At 45.9% G+C, this 17634-nt stretch overlaps 1 protein-coding gene across 2 annotated transcripts in view; it reads left to right on the forward strand.

Moving 5' to 3' along the window:
• The window catches only part of LOC109904620 (papilin), a 61105-nt gene that overhangs the window by 21068 nt on the left and 22403 nt on the right, over positions 1-17634 (forward strand). The window contains exons 4-12 of one of the 2 annotated variants that reach the window (XM_031787661.1): positions 3642-3702; positions 5175-5277; positions 5515-5645; positions 6141-6264; positions 8054-8134; positions 9308-9480; positions 13050-13173; positions 14002-14128; positions 15364-15429. In XM_031787661.1, coding sequence (XP_031643521.1) covers positions 3642-3702; positions 5175-5277; positions 5515-5645; positions 6141-6264; positions 8054-8134; positions 9308-9480; positions 13050-13173; positions 14002-14128; positions 15364-15429 — 990 coding nt within the window. The remainder of the gene's footprint in view (positions 1-3641; positions 3703-5174; positions 5278-5514; positions 5646-6140; positions 6265-8053; positions 8135-9307; positions 9481-13049; positions 13174-14001; positions 14129-15363; positions 15430-17634) is intronic. The other variant, XM_031787662.1, reaches the window with a different exon arrangement.

A 17634-nucleotide genomic window follows, 5' to 3' on the forward strand; every position in this document is an offset into this window, starting at 1 on the left:
TGCCTCCCCCAGCTGGTGCATTGCTACTTCCTGAGGTTGCCGTCCACCTGGTCTGTTGTGTTGTGCTCGTCAGGAACATTAGTCAGCCTGTCCAGTACCTATCTTCAATTATTAGACCACATCACTCTTTTGACTTGAACTCCTCCTGCCCCCTATTACAGTATGCGTTAATGTTCCCTTAACAAATACCAGTTACCATGTTGCCAACAGTTACCATGTTGCAGACAGTTACCATGTTGCCAACAGTTACCATGTTGCTGACAGTTACCATGTTGCCAACAGTTACCGTGTTGCCGACAGTTACCATGTTGCCAACAGTTACCATGTTGTTCAAACCGAAAGGGAGGAGGAGGAGGATAGTCTGAGCCTGGGTGAAGTGAATAACCCTTAGGATACGTCCCAAATGGCTCCCTATTCCCTGTTTAGTGCCCTACTTTAGACCAGAGCCCATAGTGCTCTACTGTTGACCAGGGATCATAGAGCTCTACTGTTGACCAGGACCCATAGGGCTCTACTGTTGACCAGGGCCCATAGAGCTCTACTGTTGACCAGGGATCATAGAGCTCTACTGTTGACCAGGACCCATAGAGCTCTACTGTTGACCAGGGATCATAGGGCTCTACTGTCGACCAGGGATCATAGAGCTCTACTGTCGACCAGGGATCATAGAGCTCTTCTGTTGACCAGGGACATTAGAGCTCTACTGTCAACCAGGGATCATGGAGCTCTACTGTTGACCAGGGATCATAGGGCTCTACTGTTGACCATGGACCATAGAGCTCTACTGTTGACCAGCCTTACCGTTAACCCACTGTTCCCCTGAACAAGGCAGTTAACCCACTGTTCCCCTGAGCAAGGCAGTTAACCCACTGTTACCCGGGCGCCGACGAAGTGGATGTCGTTAATGGCAGCCCCCCGCACCTCTCTGATTCAGAGGGTTGGGTTAAATGCGCAAGACACATTTCAGTTGAATGCATTCAGTTGTACAACTGACTAGGTATCCCCCTTTCCCTCCCCTCTCTTACGCGTTCCAGCTTCAGGCTCTTACTTGTGGAATCATAAAAATGGGACATGTCTGGTATTTAGTCTCAGGCATAACACGCCTGGCTAAACACCTTGTTATTGATAGAACACAGGTCTGGAGGGAAAGCTCTTACCAACACCACCCTATGAATACCAGCTCTTACCAACACCACCCTCTGAATACCAGCTCTTACCAACACCACCCTCTGAATACCAGCTCTTACCAACACCAACCTCTGAATACCAGCTCTTACCAACACCACCCTCTGAATACCAGCTCTTACCAACACCACCCTCTGAATACCAGCTCTTACCAACACCACCCTCTGAATACCAGCTCTTACCAACACCACCCTCTGAATACCAGCTCTTACCAACACCACCCTCTGAATACCAGCTCTTACCATCACCACCCTCTGAATACCAGCTCTTACCAACACCACGCTCTGAATACCAGCTCTTACCAACACCACTCTCTGAATACCAGCTCTTACCAACACCACCCTCTGAATAGCAGCTCTTACCATCACCACCCTCTGAATACCAGCACCAACTTGTGTGGGCTACAGGGAATTTCCCTTTGGTGCAGATCTAGGATTAGCTTCCCTTCCCCCTAACCCCCCCTATCCTCCAGATGTCATCCAGTGATTTTGTAACTTTTTCCTCAAGTATAAATAGAGTCAAGTACACACACTAAATATGTTTTTAACATCACATTAGACAATTGCACACTTCAAGGAGATTGGACATTCAAGGAGATGGGACATTGTAAGGAGATTGGACATTCAAGGAGATGGGACATTGTAAGGAGATGGGACATTCAAGGAGATGGGACATTGTAAGGAGATTGGACATTCAAGGAGATGGGACATTGTAAGGAGATTGGACATTCAAGGAGATGGGACATTGTAAGGAGATGGGACATTCAAGGAGATTGGACATTGAAGGAGATGGGACATTCAAGGAGTTTGGACATTCAAGGAGGTTGGACATTCAAGGAGGTTGGACATTGAAGGAGATGGGACATTCAAGGAGGTTGGACATTCAAGGAGGTTGGACATTCAAGGAGGTTGGACATTCAAGGAGATTGGACATTCAAGGAGGTTGGACATTCAAGGAGGTTGGACATTCAAGGAGGTTGGACATTCAAGGAGATTGGACATTCAAGGAGGTTGGACATTCAAGGAGATTGGACATTCAAGGAGATTGGACATTCAAGGAGGTTGGACATTCAAGGAGATTGGACATTGAAGTAGATTGGACATTCAAGGAGATGGGACATTCAAGGAGATTGGACATTCAAGGAGATTGGACATTCAAGGAGGTTGGACATTCAAGGAGATTGGACATTCAAGGAGGTTGGACATTCAAGGAGATGGGACATTCAAGGAGATGGGACATTCAAGGAGGTTGGACATTCAAGGAGGTTGGACATTCAAGGAGATGGACTGATTGTCAGATGTGATGTCATCCCAATGCTTGCGTGAACAATAAAGGACCCCCCCCCCATGTCATGTCATGTTATACCTGGCCCACCTATTGAGATGTGCCTTTTGTTAAGTAAATCAAGTGATAAATGAGGTGAAAAGGAATGGATTTGTATGAATTTGTAGGGTCCCCTCATATAATTGCAGACCAATACCCAACTACCCACTTAATTAGTTAGGTCTGTTCAGAGGCGTTAAGGGGGTAGGGTGTTGGGTGGTGGTGGGGGGCCGTATAAACTACATCTTATGTTTCTGTACATAGTTATTGTTAAAGCTTAAATACAAATATATCTTTTTTTAAATTCAAAAAGATGAAAAGGAGACTGGAAGAGGACCTGACCCAGGATCAGCGCGGAGGGGCAACTTCACCCTACACCTCCTGTACATCAGCGGAGGCTGGTGGGAGGAGCTATAGGAGGACAGGCTCAATGTAGGCTGGAACGGAATCAACGGAACGGAGTCAAACGTGTGGTTTCCGTTTCGTTTGACACAAGTTCCATTTATTCCATTCCAGGTTTTACAACTAGCCCATCCTCCTATAGCTCCTCCCACCAGCCTCCTCTGCTGTACATACTGCAGGAAGCCAAACGCTCTTGTAGGGACTGTGTACCAAATGGTACCCTATTCCTTTTATAGGGTACTACTTTTGACCAGGACCCAGAGAGCTGTGGTTGAAAGTAGTGCACTACGTAGGGAATAGAGTGTCATTTGGCGTGAACTTTCACTGCCTGCAGCCTGCCTGTGTACTGATGTAGGTGAAAGGTCAGCCTTAATGACTACATTATCTTCATCGTGTAATTATCTCTGTAATCTCTAACTCCCGGTTAAGAGGGCGAAGTTGCCCCCAAATGCTGATCCAGGGTCATTTTAGCTTAAGGTTAGGGTTGATGAAGATGATCCTAGGTCTGTACCTAGGGGAAAGTTCAGCCTTGGAGCTCTGAGCCCACTGATTGTAGCCCGGTCCCAGGTCTGTTTATGCTGTTTTGCCAACTTCCAGGATGTTGTCATGCCGAACATGTATTGGCAAGACAGAACAGATCTGGGACCAGATTACTCATGAATTAGCTCTAATCTTTATCCTTTCTTTAAACCATGAATAACCTCTGATGTCTCCTTTAATCCGTGTTACAGGACTGACGGAGGGAATAACTGTGTGGGACCAGACAAGTCCTACAGCTCCTGTAATATCCAGGTAAACAACATGCTAGGGTTGCAAAGTTCCCCAAATCCCCAAAAACGTTCTCTCACAGACTATTCATCTTGGTGGAATTCTCTCTCAGTCTATTACTGTTGGTGTAGCTCTCTCTCAGTCTATTACTGTTGGTGTAGCTCTCTCTCAGTCTATTACTGTTGGTGTAGCTCTCTCTCAGTCTATTACTGTTGGTGTAACTCTCTCTCAGTCTATTACTGTTGGTGTAGCTCTCTCTCAGTCTATTACTGTTGGTGTAACTCTCTCTCTGTCTATTACTGTTGGTGTAGCTCTCTCTCAGTCTATTACTGTTGGTGTAGCTCTCTCTCAGTCTATTACTGTTGGTGTAGCTCTCTCAGTCTATTACTGTTGGTGTAGCTCTCTCTCAGTCTATTACTGTTGGTGTAGCTCTCTCTCAGTCTATTACTGTTGGTGTAGCTCTCTCTCAGTCTATTACTGTTGGTGTAGCTCTCTCTCAGTCTATTACTGTTGGTGTAGCTCTCTCTCAGTCTATTACTGTTGGTGTAACTCTCTCTCAGTCTATTACTGTTGGTGTAGCTCTCTCTCAGTCTATTACTGTTGGTGTAGCTCTCTCTCAGTCTATTACTGTTGGTGTAGCTCTCTCTCAGTCTATTACTGTTGGTGTAGCTCTCTCTCAGTCTATTACTGTTGGTGTAGCTCTCTCTCAGTCTATTACTGTTGGTGTAGCTCTCTCTCAGTCTATTACTGTTGGTGTAGCTCTCTCTCAGTCTATTACAGTTGGTGTAACTCTCTCTCAGTCTATTACTGTTGGTGTAGCTCTCTCTCAGTCTATTACTGTTGGTGTAGCTCTCTCTCAGTCTATTACTTTTGGTGTAGCTCTCTCTCAGTCTATTACTGTTGGTGTAGCTCTCTCTCTGTCTATTACTGTTGGTGTAGCTCTCTCTCTGTCTATTACTGTTGGTGTAGCTCTCTCTCAGTCTATTACTGTTGGTGTAGCTCTCTCTCAGTCTATTACTGTTGGTGTAGCTCTCTCTCAGTCTATTACTGTTGGTGTAGCTCTCTCTCAGTCTATTACTGTTGGTGTAGCTCTCTCTCAGTCTATTACTGTTGGTGTAGCTCTCTCTCAGTCTATTACTGTTGGTGTAGCTCTCTCTCAGTCTATTACTGTTGGTGTAGCTCTCTCTCAGTCTATTACTGTTGGTGTAGCTCTCTCTGTCTATTACTGTTGGTGTAGCTCTCTCTCAGTCTATTACTGTTGGTGTAGCTCTCTACACACACTCTCTACACTTCTTCAAAGGCACCGAATTGGCAGAACGACTCAGTTGTTAATCTTTGGGAATAAACCATTTATTTTATGTTCAGTTCATATCACTGACAGGAAAGAGCCAACAGGGTGTTATACAGTAATATACTCTCTGTCGGCCTATGCCCTGACTTCTAATTACCCCTCTGATTACCCCTTACCCCATTACCTCTCCCTGTGTATCACCCAGGACTGCCCAGAGGGATCTCGGGACTTCAGAGAGGAGCAGTGTTCTCAGTTTGATGGATCTGACTTCCAGGGAAAACGATACAAATGGCTCCCATACTATGGAGGTGAGTCAGGAGGGCCTGAGGGCCGGGGCTTTATAAAGACTGTATAATGTTTGGTAATGACTGTATACTGTTTGGTAAAGACTGTATACTGTTTGGTAAAGACTGTATAACGTTTGGTAAAGACTATATAATAATAACAGCAATGTTCAGCAGACCACTGGAATATATTACTGGTAATGTTATGCAAATTACAGGTGAAGAAGGGTGAACTAAAGGTGTGTTTGTGTTTCCCACCAGCCGACAACCTGTGTGAGCTGAACTGTATGCCCAGAGGAGAGAACTTCTTCTACCGCCACAGGACAGCTGTGGCCGACGGCACGCCCTGCCACCCCGGGAGGAAGGATGTCTGTGTTGATGGAGTCTGTAAGGTAAGTGTGTGTGCGTGTGTGTGTTCGTGTGTGTGTGTGCGTGTTTGTTTGTGTGTGTTCGTGTGTGTGTGTGTGTTCGTGTGTGTGTGTATGTGTGTGTGTGTGTTCGTGTGTGTGTGTTTGTGTGTGTGTGTGTGTGTGTGTGTTCGTGTGTGTGTGTGTGTGTGTGTGTGTGTGTTCGTGTGTGTGTGTTCGTGTGTGTGTGTGTGTGTGTGTGTGTGTGTGTGTGTGTGTGTGTGTGTGTGTGTGTGTGTGAGAGAGGTAGGATTACATTTGAGGCTTAATAACAGAAGGGCATTGTGATTATCAAGGGGGGGGGGGGGGTTTGATGGAATTTATCAACACTTTCACTCAATTCATCAATTTCACTCTGACCTCAACATGTTGATGAGGCCTGGTTTAAACCTACAGGAGGGTATCTCTCCAGGAACAGGGTCGGAGAGGCCTGCTCTAATCCATGTCCCCATCTCCCTCCCTATCCCCCTCCCCCTGTAGCGTCTGGGCTGTGACAACATGCTGGAGTCCCCCCAGCAGGAGGACCCCTGTCTGCAGTGTGGGGGCAACGGACAGTCCTGCTACCCCGTCAGGAGCACCTTCAGCATGACCAACCTGCCCAAAGGTACAGTTCTCTTACCTCTTCAACAGGATCCATGGATAGAGCTCCCGTTACAGCCCACTCTCTGTACATCAGTGTGTTAACATAGCATCTCTCCATGGTATCGACTCTTCATGTCTCATGTCTCTGATGTGTTTTATGTCTCCTGTTCTCCTCCCTCCCAGGCTATAACCAGGTGTTTTATCTCTCCTGTTCTCCTCCCTCCCAGGCTATAACCAGGTGTTTTATCTCTCCTATTCTCCTCCCTCCCAGGCTATAACCAGGTGTTTTATCTCTCCTGTTCTCTTCCCTCCCAGGCTATAACCAGGTGTTTTATCTCTCCTGTTCTCTTCCCTCCCAGGCTATAACCAGGTGTTTTATCTCTCCTATTCTCCTCCCTCCCAGGCTATAACCAGGTGTTTTATCTCTCCTATTCTCCTCCCTCCCAGGCTATAACCAGGTGTTTTATCTCTCCTATTCTCCTCCCTCCCAGGCTATAACCAGGTGTTTTATCTCTCCTGCTCTCTTCCCTCCCAGGCTATAACCAGGTGTTTTATCTCTCCTGTTCTCTTCCCTCCCAGGCTATAACCAGGTGTTTTATCTCTCCTATTCTCCTCCCTCCCAGGCTATAACCAGGTGTTTTATCTCTCCAGTTCTCTTCCCTCCCAGGCTATAACCAGGTGTTTTATCTCTCCTGCTCTCTTCCCTCCCAGGCTATAACCAGGTGTTTTATCTCTCCTATTCTCCTCCCTCCCAGGCTATAACCAGGTGTTTTATCTCTCCTGTTCTCTTCCCTCCCAGGCTATAACCAGGTGTTTTATGTCTCCTATTCTCCTCCCTCCCAGGCTATAACCAGGTGTTTTATCTCTCCTGTTCTCTTCCCTCCCAGGCTATAACCAGGTGTTTTATCTCTCCTATTCTCCTCCCTCCCAGGCTATAACCAGGTGTTTTATCTCTCCTGTTCTCTTCCCTCCCAGGCTATAACCAGGTGTTTTATGTCTCCTGTTCTCCTCCCTCCCAGGCTATAACCAGGTGTTTTATCTCTCCTATTCTCCTCCCTCCCAGGCTATAACCAGGTGTTTTATCTCTCCTGTTCTCTTCCCTCCCAGGCTATAACCAGGTGTTTTATCTCTCCTGCTCTCTTCCCTCCCAGGCTATAACCAGGTGTTTTATCTCTCCTGTTCTCTTCCCTCCCAGGCTATAACCAGGTGTTTTATCTCTCCAGTTCTCTTCCCTCCCAGGCTATAACCAGGTGTTTTATCTCTCCTGCTCTCTTCCCTCCCAGGCTATAACCAGGTGTTTTATCTCTCCTATTCTCCTCCCTCCCAGGCTATAACCAGGTGTTTTATCTCTCCTGTTCTCTTCCCTCCCAGGCTATAACCAGGTGTTTTATGTCTCCTATTCTCCTCCCTCCCAGGCTATAACCAGGTGTTTTATCTCTCCTGTTCTCTTCCCTCCCAGGCTATAACCAGGTGTTTTATCTCTCCTATTCTCCTCCCTCCCAGGCTATAACCAGGTGTTTTATCTCTCCTGTTCTCTTCCCTCCCAGGCTATAACCAGGTGTTTTATGTCTCCTGTTCTCCTCCCTCCCAGGCTATAACCAGGTGTTTTATCTCTCCTATTCTCCTCCCTCCCAGGCTATAACCAGGTGTTTTATCTCTCCTGTTCTCTTCCCTCCCAGGCTATAACCAGGTGTTTTATCTCTCCTGCTCTCTTCCCTCCCAGGCTATAACCAGGTGTTTTATCTCTCCTGTTCTCTTCCCTCCCAGGCTATAACCAGGTGTTTTATCTCTCCTGTTCTCTTTCCTCCCAGGCTATAACCAGGTGTTTATCATCCCTGTGGGAGCCACCTCCATCCACATCAGAGAGACTGTTGCCACTCGTAATTACCTGGGTGAGTCCCTAACTGCCCGGGTAAGTCCCTAACTGCCCGGGTGAGTCCCTAACTGCCCAGGTGAGTCCCTAACTGCCCAGGCGAGTCCCTAACTGCCCGGGTGAGTCCCTAACTGCCCAGGTGAGTCCCTAACTGCCCAGGTGAGTCCCTAACTGCCCAGGCGAGTCCCTAACTGCCCGGGTGAGTCCCTAACTGCCCGGGCGAGTCCCTAACTGCCCAGGTGAGTTCCTAACTGCCCAGGCGAGTCCCTAACTGCCCAGGTGAGTCCCTAACTGCCCAGGTGAGTCCCTAACTGCCCGGGTGAGTCCCTAACTGCCCAGGTGAGTCCCTAACTGTCCAGGCAAGTCCCTAACTGCCCTTGCGAGTCCCTAACTGCCCGGGTGAGTCCCTAACTGCCCGGGCGAGTCCCTAATTGCCCGGCGAGTCCCTAACTGCCCAGGTGAGTCCCTAACTGCCCGGGCGAGTCTTTACTGCCTTGGATGACTGGGCTAGAGATGACAGGACATGAGATGGCAATAGGACAGTTGTACCAGAAAAGCTGTGTTCTATGGTGGTGTAATGATCTGTGACTCTGAACTCTAGTCCTTCTGTCTATAATGATCTGTGACTCTGAACTCTAGTCCTTCTGTCTCTAATGATCTGTGACTGAACTCTAGTCCTTCTGTCTATAATGATCTGTGACTCTGAACTCTAGTCCTTCTTTCTATAATGATCTGTGACTCTGAACTCTAGTCCTTCTGTCTCTAATGATCTGTGACTGAACTCTAGTCCTTCTGTCTCTAATGATCTGTGACTCTGAACTCTAGTCCTTCTGTCTCTAATGATCTGTGACTCTGAACTCTAGTCCTTCTGTCTCTAATGATCTGTGACTCTGAACTCTGTGTCTGTCTCTGTCTGTCTCTCTGTCTCTCGCTGTGTCTGTCTGTGTCTGTCTATCTCTGCCCATCTCTGCCCGTCTCTGTCTGTGTCTGCCTGTCTTTGTCTCTGCCTGTATCTGTTTGTCTCTGCCTGTCTCTGTCTCTGCCTGTCTCTGTTTGTCTCTGCCTGTCTCTGTCTCTGCCTGTCTCTGCCATCTCTGTCTGTGTCTGCCTGTCTCTGTCTCTACCTGTCTCTGTGTCTGCCTGTCTTTGTCTCTGTCTGTCTGTCTCTGTCTGTCTGTGTCTGTTTCACCAGCCGTTAAGAACCTGCGTGGTGAGTACTACCTGAACGGCCACTGGGTGATTGAGTTCTCCAGGGCTACTCCAGTAGCAGGCACCATGCTATACTACCAGAGAGGGGCTGAGGGAGAGATGACTCCTGAGACCATCATTGGTCGTGGACCCACCACCGAGCCGCTGGTTATAGAGGTCAGAGTCAGTTGATCCTTTAGGTCCTTGGGAGGTGTGGGATTAGGTTCTCGTCCTTCTGTCTCTAATGATCTGTGACTCTGAACTCTAGTCCTTCTGTCTCTAATGATCTGTGACTCTGAACTATAGTCCTTCTGTCTCTAATGATCTGTGACTCTGAACTCTAGTCCTTCTGTCTCTAATGATCTGTGACTGAACTCTAGTCCTTCTGTCTGTAATGATCTGTGACTCTGAACTCTAGTCCTTCTTTCTCTAATGATCTGTGACTCTGAACTCTAGTCCTTCTGTCTCTAATGATCTGTGACTCTGAACTCTAGTCCTTCTGTCTGTAATGATCTGTGACTCTGAACTCTAGTCCTTCTGTCTCTAATGATCTGTGACTCTGAACTCTAGTCCTTCTGTCTGTAATGATCTGTGACTCTGAACTCTAGTCCTTCTGTCTATAATGATCTGTGACTCTGAACTCTAGTCCTTCTGTCTCTAATGATCTGTGACTCTGAACTCTAGTCCTTCTGTCTCTAATGATCTGTGACTCTGAACTCTAGTCCTTCTGTCTGTAAGGATCTGTGACTCTGAACTCTAGTCCTTCTGTCTATAATGATCTGTGACTCTGAACTCTAGTCCTTCTGTCTCTAATGATCTGTGACTCTGAACTCTAGTCCTTCTGTCTCTAATGATCTGTGACTCTGAACTCTAGTCCTTCTGTCTGTAATGATCTGTGACTGAACTCTAGTCCTTCTGTCTCTAATGATCTGTGACTCTGAACTCTAATCCTTCTGTCTATAATGATCTGTGACTCTGAACACTAGTCCTTCTGTCTCTAATGATCTGTGACTCTGAACTCTAGTACTTCTGTCTCTAATGATCTGTGACTCTGAACTCTAGTCCTTCTGTCTGTAATGATCTGTGACTGAACTCTAGTCCTTCTGTCTCTAATGATCTGTGACTCTGAACTCTAGTCCTTCTGTCTGTAATGATCTGTGACTGAACTCTAGTCCTTCTGTCTCTAATGATCTGTGACTCTGAACTCTAATCCTTCTGTCTATAATGATCTGTGACTCTGAACTCTAGTCCTTCTGTCTCTAATGATCTGTGACTCTGAACTCTAGTCCTTCTGTCTGTAATGATCTGTGACTCTGAACTCTAGTCCTTCTGTCTATAATGATCTGTGACTCTGAACTCTAGTCCTTCTGTCTCTAATGATCTGTGACTCTGAACTCTAGTCCTTCTGTCTCTAATGATCTGTGACTCTGAACTCTAGTCCTTCTGTCTGTAAGGATCTGTGACTCTGAACTCTAGTCCTTCTGTCTATAATGATCTGTGACTCTGAACTCTAGTCCTTCTGTCTCTAATGATCTGTGACTCTGAACTCTAGTCCTTCTGTCTCTAATGATCTGTGACTCTGAACTCTAGTCCTTCTGTCTGTAATGATCTGTGACTGAACTCTAGTCCTTCTGTCTCTAATGATCTGTGACTCTGAACTCTAATCCTTCTGTCTATAATGATCTGTGACTCTGAACTCTAGTCCTTCTGTCTCTAATGATCTGTGACTCTGAACTCTAGTCCTTCTGTCTATAATGATCTGTGACTCTGAACTCTAGTCCTTCTGTCTCTAATGATCTGTGACTCTGAACTCTAGTACTTCTGTCTCTAATGATCTGTGACTCTGAACTCTAGTCCTTCTGTCTGTAATGATCTGTGACTGAACTCTAGTCCTTCTGTCTCTAATGATCTGTGACTCTGAACTCTAGTCCTTCTGTCTGTAATGATCTGTGACTGAACTCTAGTCCTTCTGTCTCTAATGATCTGTGACTCTGAACTCTAATCCTTCTGTCTATAATGATCTGTGACTCTGAACTCTAGTCCTTCTGTCTCTAATGATCTGTGACTCTGAACTCTAGTCCTTCTGTCTGTAATGATCTGTGACTCTGAACTCTAGTCCTTCTGTCTATAATGATCTGTGACTCTGAACTCTAGTCCTTCTGTCTCTAATGATCTGTGACTCTGAACTCTAGTCCTTCTGTCTCTAATGATCTGTGACTCTGAACTCTAGTCCTTCTGTCTGTAAGGATCTGTGACTCTGAACTCTAGTCCTTCTGTCTATAATGATCTGTGACTCTGAACTCTAGTCCTTCTGTCTCTAATGATCTGTGACTCTGAACTCTAGTCCTTCTGTCTCTAATGATCTGTGACTCTGAACTCTAGTCCTTCTGTCTGTAATGATCTGTGACTGAACTCTAGTCCTTCTGTCTCTAATGATCTGTGACTCTGAACTCTAATCCTTCTGTCTATAATGATCTGTGACTCTGAACTCTAGTCCTTCTGTCTCTAATGATCTGTGACTCTGAACTCTAGTCCTTCTGTTTCTAATGATCTGTGACTGAACTCTAGTCCTTCTGTCTGTAATGATCTGTGACTCTGAACTCTAGTCCTTCTGTTTCTAATGATCTGTGACTCTGAACTCTAGTCCTTCTGTCTCTAATGATCTGGGGGGGGGGGGTTGTAGTAACTTCATTTTGTATGTATGTATGTATTCATGTTTTCTGCCAATTATTATGAAAAAATAAATATCACAACAACAAAAAAAGAGGTCAGAGTCACACAACTACCTCCTCGGCTGTTATAGACCTGAAACATTGGGGTTTATGTCATGTGTTTTAAAGTGCCTTCTAATTTGACATTGTAGTCATATACGGGCAGTTTCCCGGAACACAGATCTCCATAAAAAAATGCTTTAGTCCAGGACAAGACTTAATCTGTGTTTGGTCTGTTGTAGTCTGTTCCTAGGTCTGTTGTAAGTCTGGTCTCAGGTCTGTTGTAGTCTGGTCCCAGGTCTGTTGTAGTCTGGTCTCAGGTCTGTTGTAGTCTGGTCTTAGGTCTGTTGTAGTCTGGTCTCAGGTCTGTTGTAGTCTGGTCCCAGGTCTGTTGTAGTCTGGTCTCAGGTCTGTTGTAGTCTGGTCTCAGGTCTGTTGTAGTCTGTTCCTAGGTCTGTTGTAGTCTGATCTCAGGTCTGTTGTAGTCTGGTCTCAGGTCTGTTGTAGTCTGGTCTCAGGTCTGTTGTAGTCTGGTCTCAGGTCTGTTGTAGTCTGGTCTCAGGTCTGTTGTAGTCTGATCCCAGGTCTGTTGTAGTCTGATCCCAGGTCTGTTGTAGTCTGATCCCAGGTATGTTGTAGTCTGGTCAGGTCTGTTGTAGTCTGATCCCAGGTCTGTTGTAGTCTGATCCCAGGTCTGTTGTAGTCTGGTCCCAGGTCTGTTGTAGTCTGGTCCCAGGTCTGTTGTAGTCTGGTCCCAGGTCTGTTGTAGTCTGGTCCCAGGTCTGTTGTAGTCTGGTCCCAGGTCTGTTGTAGTCTGGTCCCAGGTCTGTTGTAGTCTGGTCCCAGGTCTGTTGTAGTCTGGTCTCAGGTCTGTTGTAGTCTGGTCTCAGGTCTGTTGTAGTCTGATCCCAGGTCTGTTGGAGTCTGATCCCAGGTCTGTTGTAGTGTGGTCCCAGGTCTGTTGTAATCTGATCCCAGGTCTGTTGTAGTCTGGTAGAGGTTTTGATGTATTTCTCTCTTTCTCTCCCCCCTCAGTTGATCATCCAGGAGCATAACCAGGGAGTAGAGTACGAGTACTACCTCCCTAACGGTCGGTCCAGAGAGGGATACTACTGGAGCTTCGGCTCCTGGTCTACCTGCAGCAGAGAGTGTGGATCAGGTACGTGTCCTTCTGGGGTTGCAATATTTTGGTTACTTTCCCCAAATTCCCAGGTTTTTCAGAAAGTACATTCGAAAGAATCCCGGAAACAGAAAGGGAATACGCAGGAATTCGGGAATCTTCCATTTAGGAAATTGACTCTGAATTTGACTCTGAATTTTGCAACCCTAGTCCCTCTTTACTATCATCTTATGTCACCTTATTTTAATCTAATGTCACCTTACTTTAATCGAATGTCACCTTATTTAATCTAATGTCACTTTATTTTAATCTAATGTCACCTTTTTTAAAATCTAATGTCACCTTATTTTAATCTAATGTCACCTTATTTTAATCTAATGTCACCTTATTTAATCTAATGTCACCTTATTTAATCTAATGTCACCTTATTTTAATCTAATGTCACCTTATTTAATCTAATGTCACCTTATTTTAATCTAATGTCACCTTATTTTAATCTACTGTCACCTTATTTAATCTAATGTCACCTTATTTAATCTAATGTCACCTTATTTAATCTAATGTCACCTTATTTAATCTAATGTCACCTTATTTAATCTAATGTCAATTTACTTTAATCTAATGTCACCTTATTTAATCGAATGTCACCTTATTTAATCTAATGCCACCTTATTTTAATCTAATGTCACCTTATTTTAATCTAATGTCACCTTATTTAATCTAATGTCACCTTATTTAATCTAATGTCACTGGAGTCTTTTTGTTTACATGATGTTTCTGACATATCTTGACTTGGTCCTTCTTCTTCTTCTTCTTCTTCCTCCTTGACTGATTCCTCCTTCTGTTCCCTCTTCCTCCCTCCACTAGGCTACCAGTCCCGTCTGGTGTTCTGTGCCATCGATAACGAGGCCTACCCAGACTACCTGTGCACCGCCCTGCCACGCCCCCTCACCAACCGCACCTGCAACCCTCAGACGTGCCCTCAGACCCGTCGGTGAGTCAGCCGGGCACTAGTGGGGGGGCTACGTATCACAATAACTCCTTTTGGGAAATCAACAACAGACTTTTCAAGTAAATGGTGTTAGTTATTTACAGTCAGTGCCTCAAAAGCTGCAAAACGTAGTCCAGAGTTAACAAATGTGTGTGTGATTACGGGATAAGCTAGCCCAGAGCCAGTCTTAGCCGGAGGGCTAAGGACAATGTGGTGTGAAAAGGCTTTTGGAGGAGTACAATGATACCCCTTGTTATGACTGATCTGGGTTCAGTAGTGTGTGAGTCCATGCAGGAGCACTGGCTGGGCTCCTAGCTGTCTGTCTGGACTCCTAGCTGTCTGGCTGGGCTCCTAGCTGTCTGGCTGGGCTCCTAGCTGTCTGTCTGGACTCCTAGCTGTCTGGCTGGGCTCCTAGCTGTCTGTCTGGACTCCTAGCTGTCTGGCTGGGCTCCTAGCTGTCTGTCTGGACTCCTAGCTGTCTGGCTGGGCTCCTAGCTGTCTGTCTGGACTCCTAGCTGTCTGGCTGGGCTCCTAGCTGTCTGTCTGGACTCCTAGCTGTCTGTCTGGACTCCTAGCTGTCTGGCTGGGCTCCTAGCTGTCGGTCTGGACTCCTAGCTGTCTGGCTGGGCTCCTAGCTGTCTGTCTGGACTCCTAGCTGTCTGGCTGGGCTCCTAGCTGTCTGGCTGGGCTCCTAGTTGTCTGTCTGGACTCCTAGCTGTCTGTCTGGACTCCTAGCTGTCTGTCTGGACTCCTAGCTGTCTGGCTGGGCTCCTAGCTGTCTGTCTGGACTCCTAGCTGTCTGGATGGGCTCCTAGCTGTCTGTCTGGACTCCTAGCTGTCTGTCTGGACTCCTAGCTGTCTGGCTGGGCTCCTAGCTGTCGGTCTGGACTCCTAGCTGTCTGGCTGGGCTCCTAGCTGTCTGTCTGGACTCCTAGCTGTCTGTTTGGACTCCTAGCTGTCTGTCTGGGCTCCTAGCTGTCGGTCTGGACTCCTAGCTATCTGGCTGGGCTCCTAGCTGTCTGGGGTGTATTCACTAGAAACTGAATTGAAGCAAACAGAAGCAAACGTAACGAAACAGGGCGGGACCTACCAGAATTTGTCCAAAGTAAACTCTTGTTTTTGTTGAAAAACGTTTTTTTCCCCCGTTACGAATTTTTTTGCTACGATGTGCACTAATGAATACACCCCAGGTCTCACTGTTGTGGGTGATGTTGTTGTTGTTGTCCCTGTTCATAAAGGATGGCGTACCTGTATCAGCCAAATGCGTGGACGCCCTCTGAAAGCCCCAGAACATATGTGTACAGGTAACCCAGGGCCTACGGTGGCCCCGCTGATCCCCGGAGCTCAAACACAGGGGATATATATTTACACAGTTAGTCATTTAGAAGACACTCTTATCCAGAGAGATTTACTGTTAGTGCGTATATGAGATCATGTCTTCATATACACTAGGTCAAATAGGCCAAAGATTCAATATATTTCATTTACTACAGCATCCACTATAGGCGTGTAATGCTAACCTGGACATTATAGACACATCATCCACTATAGGAATGTAATGCTAACCTGGACATTATAGACACATCATCCACTATAGGAATGTAATGCTAACCTGGACATTATAGACACATCATCCACTATAGGAATGTAATGCTAACCTGGACATTATAGACACATCATCCACTATAGGAATGTAATGCTAACCTGGACATTATAGACACATCATCCACTATAGGAATGTAATGCTAACCTGGACATTATAGACACATCATCCACTATAGGCATGTAATGCTGACCTGGACATTATAGACACATCATCCACTATAGGAATGTAATGCTAACCTGTACACATCATCCACTATAGGAATGTAATGCTAACCTGGACATTATAGACACATCATCCACTATAGGCATGTAATGCTGACCTGGGCATTATAGACACCTGCTGGTAAAAGGTTAAAGAAAGCCTGTACACCTCTAACACACAGCTACAGTGCAGCAGTCCTCCCTGTGTTTGAGTTCAGGCTGAGTGTCTCAAGTCTGTGTTCAGTGTTGAAGCCTGTCCTCCAGGTTGGGTGAGGGGCAAATATCCAGCTCAGAGATCCAAACTCTCTCCCCTCCTCCTCCTCCTCCTGCAGCCAGCTCAGAGATCCAAACTCTCTCTCCTTCTCATCCTCCTCCTCCCTTCTCCTTCACCTCTCCTCCCTCCTCATTCACCTCTCCTCCTCCTGCAACCAGCTCAGAGATGCATACTTTTTCTCCTCCTCCTCCTTCTCCTTCCATCTCCTTCCCATGGTGGTCTGGTCTATACAGTTGAAGTCAGAAGTTTAAATACACTTTAGCCAAATACATTTAAACTCAGTTTTTCACAATTCCTGACATTTAATCCTAGTAAAAAATCCCTATTTTAGGTCAGTTAGGATCACCACTTTATTTTAAGAATGTGAAATGTCAGAATAATAGTAGAGAGAATGATTTATTTCAGCTTTTAGTTCTTTCACCACATTCCCAGTGGGTCAGAAGTTTACATACACTCAATTAGTGTTTGGTAGCATTGCCTTTCAATTGTTTAACTTGGGTCAAAAGTTTCGGGTAGCCTTCCACAAGCTTCCCACAATAAGTTAGGTGAATTATGGCCCATTCCTCCTGACAGAGCTGGTGTAACTGAGTCAGGTTTGTAGGCCTCCTTGCTCGCACTCGCTTTTTCAATTCTGCCGCCAGATTTTCTATAGGATTGAGGTCAGGACTTTGTGATGGCCACTCCAATACTTTGACTTTGTTGTCCTTAAGCCATTTTGCCTCAACTTTGGAAGTATGCTTGGGGTCATTGTCCATTTGGAAGACCCATTTGCGACCAAGGTTTAACTTCCTGACTGATGTCTTGAGATGTTGCTTCATTATATCCACATAATTTTCCTCCTCATGATGCTGTCTATTTTGTTAAGTGCACCAGTCCCTCCTGCAGCAAAGCACCCCCACAACATGATGCTGTCATCCTCATGCTTCACGGTTGGGATGGTGTTCTTCGGCTTGCAAGCTCCCCCCTTTTCCTCCAAACATAACTATGGTCATTATGGCCAAACTGTTTCATCAGACCAGAGGACATTTCTCCAAAAATTACGATCTTTGTCCCCATGTGCAGTTGCAAACTGTAGTCTGGCTTTTTATGTCGGTTTTGGATCAGTGGCCTTTTCCTTGCTGAGCTGCCTTTCAGGTTATGTCGTTTTACTGTGGATATAGATACTTTTGTACCTGTTTCCTCCAGCATCTTCACAGGGACCTTTGTTGTTGTTATGGGATTGATTTGCACTTTTTGCACCAAAGTACGTTCATCTCTAGGAGACAGAAAGCGTCTCCTTCCTGAGCAGTATGACGGCTGCGTGGTCTCATGGTGTTTATACTTGCGTACTATTGTTTGTACAGATGAACGTGGTACCATCAGGCGTTTGAAAATTGTTCCCAAGGATGAACCAAACTTGTGGAGGTCTACAATTTTTTTTCTGAGGTCT

Source organism: Oncorhynchus kisutch, linkage group LG14 (assembly GCF_002021735.2).
Source record: "Oncorhynchus kisutch isolate 150728-3 linkage group LG14, Okis_V2, whole genome shotgun sequence".
In the NCBI taxonomy this organism is placed as follows: Eukaryota; Metazoa; Chordata; class Actinopteri; order Salmoniformes; family Salmonidae; genus Oncorhynchus; species Oncorhynchus kisutch.